The 8,957-nt window shown below is 38.3% G+C and overlaps 1 protein-coding gene across 1 annotated transcript; it reads left to right on the top strand.

Annotated features, from left to right (window-relative positions):
• Window positions 1-6,122: 6,122 nt before the first annotated feature.
• Window positions 6,123-7,924, top strand: LOC107806644 (protein CANDIDATE G-PROTEIN COUPLED RECEPTOR 7). Its single transcript, XM_016630840.2, has one exon. The coding sequence runs from the start codon at window positions 6,371-6,373 to the stop codon at window positions 7,673-7,675; it is 1,305 nt and encodes a 434-aa protein (XP_016486326.2). The 5' UTR covers window positions 6,123-6,370; the 3' UTR covers window positions 7,676-7,924.
• Window positions 7,925-8,957: the final 1,033 nt, after the last annotated feature.

Here is an 8,957-nt window from a genome sequence, read left to right as displayed (position 1 = left end):
TGGCCTTTGTAAAACTATCGTTTAAATACATATATAAGGCTTTCCACCCTTTTCGACCTTCAAAACTTTTTCCCTTTGTTTTATCATTCGTGTTCACAAAGGTTGTAATGCCTTAGCATGAGATATGAGGTTGTGTTTGAGGGTTCAAACAAAACCTTGCTTTTATTGCCTTTCTGAGTTAAGGCATTATCGGGGTTCCATGTTACCAAAGTTTTTTCCCATAAATATCTTAAGTTTAAGATTTTGCTGAGTGTAGCCTTTAGAACCAGTTGTGAAAGAATTTTTTCTTTTTCGAAGGCCTGTTTTTATTACAAATTTCGGAGTCTCCGAATCGTGTTAAATCGGTCGTAGCCTTTGAGTTCGGGTGTAGCCCAGTGAGCTCGCTTTCCCGAGTTATCCAGGCTTGCTTAAGATAATAGTCCCTGAGTGAGTACGACCATGGCCTTTAAAATTCGAGGGTTGTCTAAGAGATCTTATGCCCTTGACGTTCAATGGCTCGATTTGTTCGAGTTTTTATGGACAACAATCCCCGAGTATTGGAGTGACTATCTGAACTCTGGTTGCAATCGACCCTTGGGCTCATTTTTGTAATAGATCGAAAGTATGAGGTTGTAAATTGGAAATTTTTCCAAGACATTAAATAGTTGCAAGGAAAGTACTTCTCTTTATTTTTGTCAAAAATAATCACACATGTGTACATGTTTTATGTCAGGGCTCGGGCAATCTATGTGGGCACGGTTTGTTTTGACCGTTTGGCCCTTACAATAAATCCTACCTATTGTGACCCCTTCATTTTGAAATAAATTCCTTGCTAGAATAATTTAATATTCGAGGGTAATCCCCCCAGTATTTGTATACGGTCAAAATTGGGCTTCCCTAATTTTGTGTGACTAATCAAAACCAGGGTGGCAGACCAGGGCTCGGCCTCACATTGTATTAGACCATGGCACAGAGATGGATTGCTAAGCTCATGAATCAATGATCGATCAAGATCGAGACCAGCCATGATCGAGACCAAGGCGGGGTAGAGACCGAGCGAGGTCAAAGGAAGTCTGCTAAGTCGAATAACAGAAAGCCAAAATATCCGTGACCGAGCAAGGATCATGGCAGAAATCTCGGCACGTATCAAGTCAAGACCGAACATTTAGCAATCATGAGATTTTCTTTTGTATTTAGAAGTGTACCATAAGTATAATTTCTCTACTATATAAAGGGGGTTCTAATCGTTTTGTAAGGACCATATTCACGTCACAAAAGCAATGTATTCTCTTATTCTTAAGCTCTTAATACTCTTGCTACTATGTTCATACTTTACGGAAAAATATACACTTAATTCAAGGGTAGTCTAGCTCAAGGATTAAAGCTATATATTTTGTTTGGTTTGCTCCATTTATATTTGCAGTTAATTCTATTATCAATTTACGTTTTCTCTCAATTTGTGCTAAGTGAATCACATATCCTTAAAACCACAGTATAAATTCGATTGGTATCCGTTTTTAGGGTAAACAGTTTGGCTCCCACCGTGGCGCTAAGGATAATAGTGATTGCCTAGTACAAATATTTGTAACACACACTATTTTACGCTTGTTCTTTGAAGTGTCTTTGATTATAAGATCAAAAGATGTCAAACTCTCAGTCAACCCCTCAACACATTGACAATGATCTCAGCCACCACGGTGAGAAAGAGAACATTGCACCAGGAAACGTTGCACCCCATGCTGGCCTCGATGGAGTTCCGGCTGCAGACCCAATCGATGTCGGTTCACATATAGCCATAAATGGAAATGTGGTCGTCGATCCCAAAAGAAGCATACGTAGGGGTACCCAATCAGCTACTCAGAATGCACATGGCAGCGAAAATGGTGGGATTAACCTGTTGGTAATCTTCGAAATGCTACAGGCCCAGCAGGCAGCAATAAGTCAGCTCCAAAATCAGAATCACACACTGAGCAGGGTCGAACTCGAGCCGTCCCAAGAAGTTGTGCACAGGGTCGAATCAACTTTGAGAAAATTGAATGAAAAGGAATCAGAGACCAATCCCACTATCCTAAAAATGCTCGAAGAGTTGATGAAGCGAATTGAGATAGGGGAAAAGAAGATCGAGGAAATGATAAGAAGGTGGAAACCTATAACTCTAGGGTCGACCGAATCCCGGGGGCACCACCAATATTGAAAGGACTAGATTCTAAAAAGTTTGGTATATCCAAGATTCCTGAGTATAACGGGACGACTAATCCAAATGAACACGTCACCTCGTACACGTGTACCATCAAAGGAAATGACTTGGAAGATGACAAAATTGAATCTGTATTGCTGAAGAAATTCGGGGAGACTCTATCAAAGGGTGCCATGATATGGTATCATAACTTACCGCCTAATTCTATTAATTTGTTTGCTATGCTTGCAGATTCTTTTTTAAAGGTGCACGCCGAAGCCATTAAGGTTGCAACAAGAAAGTTGAACCTTTTCAAGATAAGGCAGAAAGATAACAAAATGCTCATGGAATTCGTATCTCAGTTCCAAACGGAGAGAATGGATTTGCCTCCGGTCACCGATGACTGGGCTATTCAAGCTTTCACTTAAGGTCTCAACACTCGAAGTCCCACAGTTTCACAGCAGTTGAAGCAAAATTTGATCGAGTATCCAGCTGTTACTCGGGCCGATGTACCTAATCGATATTAGTCAAAGATCAAGGTCGAGGATGATCAATTAGGGACTCCTTCCAGGTCCGTTTATCCTAACAGGACCGTGGATAGAATCAAGAGGGATATCGACCGAGAGACAAGGTCGAATAGAGATCGATATCAACCGTAAAACAGGGACCGTAGAGGCAGTGGGTCTGGACGAAACTTTGCACGGAATAAGAGGAGAAACGATCGAGGTCAAAGTTCACGGGGACTCATGAGTAAGGATGGTTTCAACAGGGATGTCGGGCCCAAAAAAGCTCCATGATTGTCGGAATATAACTTCAATGTAGAAAGTCAAAAGAGCCAGTGCGGCCACAGTCCATTTTGTGCGGCCAGCACTGACCCCACAGGGGTATTTTTATCCAGTTTTTTCCAGCCTAGTATAAATAGAACATTTTACTATTTTTTTAAGGGGGCGATCAGATCTGAGAATAGAAGAACAGCTGCGCTTGGTGTTGTAACCATTTTTGGCATATTTATTTCCCATTAACAATAGATTGATGTAGTTTCTTCTTAATAATTAATTAATATGTGTAGTTCTTCATCTATTTCTTCAGTTTCTTCTTTAATTATGTGTAGCTAAACCCATTAGTTAGGGTTGTGGCTCAACCCTAGTGTGAGTAATTGGTGGGTGTTGCCATCTAGGGTTAGATTGACTATGGGCGTTTGTTATTTGGGCTGATTTTATGATTTAATTTAGAATTGGTGGTTGCAAACATTGATTCAAGCTTTGTGGGTTTAACTCTTCTTGAGAAAGAGAGTCTATGACCTCAAAATTGACCCAACAAGGAATTGGGATGGACTCATGAGAAATGATAATCCCAATTAACGGGTTAAATCTCGAGAGAGTAATCACCCTACTTGAACCCTGGTTGCTTGGTCTAATTTGCCAACCCAATTGGTCTCGAGAGAGTCAATTGGGTAAAATCACTCTCTCTACCGAGAGGTGTGAGAGTGGGTAAAATTGTGCAACGGTTATAGCATAAGCCCCAAATAAGTCAATCGAACCTAAGTAACATCTACCCGTCAATTAGTCACCAAGGTAATGCCACGACCCTAGTGCTCTTCCTTCCTATTAATTACAACTTAGCAATATTCTCCTAGCATAATCTAGCTTTAATCCGTAGTTTTATAATAGTAGTTATAAACAAAAAAACTCAAAAGATGTTTGAAGTGGCATTAGAAGCACAACCGCAACTCTAGGCTAGACAGAAAATACAACACCACTACTAGCTCCCTGTGAAAATTCGATCCCGGACCTCTATTCGGGTAAAAGCTATTGCGATCTGCTCTTCCTACCATAGTGTAGTGTCGTGTCGGCAGCGATCAGTGACCTAACATCCCACCATTCTAATTTGAAGTGAATTTATTTACCCCCTAAAATATTACAACCAGATTCAGTCCAAACTGTGTTTTCCACGCGCTGGCAGGTTGCTTTTTTACATTTGTTTTCCATTTTCCTTCTTTTTTCAGTTTCAATAGAACCTTCATCCCCTACCCCCCTACCCTCCCTCCCAAAAAAAAATCATTTTATCATTTCGTTCACTTCTTCCTTCTATCATCTCTTTCTCCCTTTCTACGCTAAACATCACAGACCTACGACCTCTCTCCTGCGAAATCCTCTTCCTTGGGGTTTTTTTGGAGGTGGGAAATCCAAGAACTTAGTCCATATTTATCAAATTTTTATTGATTTTAGCGGATTTGAACAGTTTTGGGTTAATTAATTTCAATGCAAACGACACTTTCTTTGGTAGGTACTATAGTTTTCGAAAGAAAACCCAATTGGATAAGCTCCAATTTCAACTAAATATGACTTATATTATGCAAGCCTTGAAAGTTATGGAAGTTTATTTCAATGGGCATAGAGGCATCCCTGCTATAAGCCCAATGATGATATTTATGTTGTTCGATAAATTGAATCAAAACAGAGATTTTGTTGGAATCCAATCGAGTTTTAGTAACATGGTCCTTGATTCATTGATGGCGAAGAAGGTCTTTCCAGGTGGGTTTCTTGGTAAGGGACAATATGAATTTTAGTGGTGACGACGATTTTCCGACTGAACACCGACCAGATCTTGATCAGACACTAATGATTTGGTTGGCCATTGAAGACCACGAACATGGGAAGACAATTAAGGAGAAGAGAAAAAGAAAGAAAACAGTGAAGAATAAGAAATGAAAAAATGAAAAAGATATCAAGAATAATTAATTAAGTCTAATTTGTTGACAACATCTATCACAAAGATGACACTTGTATAGTTAAGTTAGCTTTTAACTTTTTTTCTTTCTTTTCACGCGCATGTAAGAGTTTGATAACACATTCTTTGCCAAGTCAGCTCTTAGGGAGGAAATAAATTCACTTCAAACTAGAATAGTGGGGTGTTAGATCACCTGGAAAGTTTAAGTGTGTAAATGATTTTTCCAAACAAGTTTAATGGGCAATTTATGCCTTTTCTCTAAAAAAAAAAAAGAAGAGATGAACATGCAAAAGAATGGGATTAACTTAGTGGGTGTTTGGACATAAGAATTGTAAAATTTTTAAAAAGGGTAAAAAAAAATTGAAGTAAAAATGGTATTTGAAATTTAGAGTTGTGTTTGGACATGAATAGAATTTTGGGTTGTTTTTGAAGTTTTGTGACTGATTTGAGTGAAAACTTTGAAAAATAGCTTTTTGGAGTTTTTCAAATTTTCAAAAATTTCCAAAATGCATCTTCAAGTGAAAATTGAAAATTTTATGAACAAACACTAATTTAAAAAAAAAAAAAACTTTTTAGAAATAAAGATTTTTTTTATGTCCAAACGGGCTCTTATACATTAGTATAATCTCAATAGGGTTTCATATTGTTAACAAGTTCTCTTTAAAATACCCTTGAGTCTCATTTGGACTTTGAAAAAAATCTCGAGATGTGAAACTACAAGACAACTTGCACTTAACTATGGACAACTGGACATAATTCTAGAAGGTAAAATACAGCAAGTTGATACAGGTTTATGTTACCAACAATATTTAATATTTCTAACATGTGTTAAATTAGGTGCAAACTAAAAAGGATAGAACTAAATCCAATTTTAAACTTACCATTTCCTGCTGGGAATAATCAAAATTTAGTAACATATTACTTAGTTGTTTCAAATCTCAAGGTATACAGATTCAACTGTGATGTAAATTGTTAGCTTACATTTCATAACTCTTTCTTATTCTCGTTTATATGATATGATATGATATCATTTTTTTTTTAAGTTTCCACCGAAAAATAACACCTTTTTATATTTAAAAATAATTTAATTTTAACTCTCATCGGTAGCTGGCATGCCTTTGTAGTTTTTCAAATATCTCATATTTACAATGTGGTTTGACCTTATTAGGATAATAACTTAAATTTCCTTTTTTATAAAATGCCAAAATACTTAATCTCCTTATAACACATTGGTGGGTAACTTCAGAATTAAGACTATTGTTTACTTTCCTTCAAACTAGATCCAGATCTAAGGCCTGAAAGGTTAATTCCGTCATTTCCGAATATCTTCCTGTAAATCTTACTCTATTCATTTCTTTTCGTTCTCCCCTTACCACTGCCAAACTCCCCTCACATCTCTCTTCCTCCTATCCTCGCCGGCGTTGCCGTTTTCCTCCGCCACAGATCACCCATTAATCCACCCCTCGCCGGCGTTACCACTTCAAAATGACGAAATTACTCCTTCTCCTCCCGCTTCTCCTCCTTTGTCTTGTCTCATTTACCACTGGCGAGATAAAAAACCTCAAAATCTCCTCCGATCCACGTGCTATGATCCTCTTCGAGCGGTTCGGATTCACACATACGGGTCAAGCCGCAATCTCAGTCTCCTCTGTCTCCGTTATCTCCACCTTAGCTACGCCCGACCCGTCGCGTCTCGGATTCTTCCTCTTATCAGAAGAATCCCTAATTCAAGTCCTCCTTGAGCTCCAACAAAACCCTAATTTCTGCGTTCTCAAATCCAATTTCATCAATAACCTCTTCACTTTCCGCGATCTCTCGCCTCCACCAAATTCCTCATTCAACCGATCTTACCCCGTTACTTCCCCCAATGAATATTCCCTCTTTTTTGCCAATTGTGCCCCTGAATCAAAAGTGTCCATGGACGTCCGTACAGAACTGTATAACCTTGATAATCAAGTGAAAGATTATCTTTCAGCTGGGCTAACTCAGCTTCCCACGTTGTACTTTCTATTTTCGTTTGTTTATTTTGGATTTTTAGGGTTATGGTTGTATGTGTGTTTCAATAATAAGAAATCTGTGCATCGGATTCATATGCTTATGGCTGCTTTAGTTGTAATGAAGGCTTTGAACTTGGTTTTCGCGGCGGAGGATAAGCATTATGTTAAGGTTACTGGAACTGCACATGGTTGGGATGTGTTGTTTTACATTTTTCAATCGATTCGTGTTGTTCTGTTGTTCACAGTGATCGTTTTGATTGGTACTGGGTGGTCGTTTTTGAAGCCGTTTTTGCAAGAGAGGGAGAAGAAGGTGTTGATGATTGTGATCCCTCTTCAGGTTTTGGCCAATGTGGCTTCGATTGTGATTGGGGAAACGGGTCCGTTTATTAGGGATTGGGTTACTTGGAATCAGGTGTTTTTGATTGTTGATATTGTTTGTTGCTGTGCTATTATCTTCCCTATTGTTTGGTCGATTAGGTCGCTGAGGGAGACATCGAAAACTGATGGAAAGGCTGCTAAGAATTTGGCGAAATTGACTTTGTTTAGGCAGTTTTACATTGTGGTGATCGGATACTTGTACTTCACGAGAATTGTTGTGTTTGCGTTGAGGACGATTGCGGCTTATAAGTACCAATGGGTGGCAAATGCTGCCGAGGAGATAGCCAGTCTGGCGTTCTACATGGTGATGTTTTACATGTTTAGGCCAGTGGAGAAGAATGAGTACTTTGTTCTTGATGACGAGGAAGAAGAGGCTGCAGAGTTGGCTCTTCGGGATGAGGAATTTGAGCTGTGAAGTTGAGATCTCGTGGAAGGTCTCCTCCTGTCATTTTATACGGTTTGCAGCCTAACACTGTGAGTTCACTGAAGTGATAGTTAGGTTTGCTGGGATGATATATCATTTACTGTTCTTTTACTTTTTCACTTTTATTAAACAATATTTTGGGTTATTGTAGTAGCACTGGTATCATGGAACAGTTGTTTCATTTTTGGATATTGTAAGTTCTTTCGATGAAATTACTATGTAAACCTCATTTTCATGATACAGTGGTTTATCATGGTTTCCTCCTTGTTGGTCCTTTTTCTATTCTTTCGTCCATCTAAAATTGTGTAGTTGAATATGAAATTGTTAAAATGTGTTGTTTTCCATTGAGAAATTTTGTATAGTTGTGAGTGTAGATTGTTTAGTTGACGATAATGACTGCTTGGTGTATGCCTTTTTCTGTGTTCTATTGTTTGCGTCATGCTTTTACATCACTCCTGACTGGCCAAACTTTGTCCACTTATATGACTGTTAGGATGCCAAATAATCCACCTTCCTATGAGTGATATAATATCTGTTGACCAATGTCTTCTCAGTTCATTTTAGGAGTTACTGCCTATTGGCATATTGAGGATCAGAACCAGAACTGAGAGAAATGGTCTTGTTCACTTCTCGTCTGTCTATGTGGACAACACCAAAGATATGTCAAAATTGTTCATTGATCGTGATTTTTATAGTTCTTGTGCTTGGTACTTGTGTTGCTTTGCTGAGGTGTTGAGCACATGATATCTTGTGGTTGTCCTAGTTATTAAGATAGTTATGGGCTATGCATCGGGTTAAAGGTTGTAGGATCTGTTTGGTAGACTCACTGACCTTTTTCCATATCAATGCTTTCCTATTTCAAGTGTTGGTGTTGAAAATGTTCTGTAGTAAAATAATTAAAACAGCTTGTGGCGCAATGTGCTATTACTTGTAAGTTAATTTCCACTTGACTTTAAACTCGAATTGGTCCCATGGATAATTACATACTGCTGATACCTTCCGTTACTCTTTTGTCACTTCCACCTCAAGTAATGACTCGACAATACTACTACATGCTCATAACATTTCTCATTAATGTCCCAGAAGAATGATTTAGAACGTGTTTTACCTTATAAAGCATTTTACATGAAACAATGAGAAGTAATAGACAATGACATAGGCCAAAAAAGCTTATTGTCAAAGAATCAATGAAAGCCTGAAAGGCAATAGATCAGGGATGGTATGTTGGTGGGAATTCTTACAATACTTTTTCTCTATTACTGAGATCTGAGAT

The sequence above is a fragment of the Nicotiana tabacum genome, chromosome 5 (genome assembly GCF_000715075.1).
Source record: "Nicotiana tabacum cultivar K326 chromosome 5, ASM71507v2, whole genome shotgun sequence".
NCBI lineage: Eukaryota > Viridiplantae > Streptophyta > Magnoliopsida > Solanales > Solanaceae > Nicotiana > Nicotiana tabacum.
This window is presented reverse-complemented; position numbering and strand designations above follow the sequence as displayed.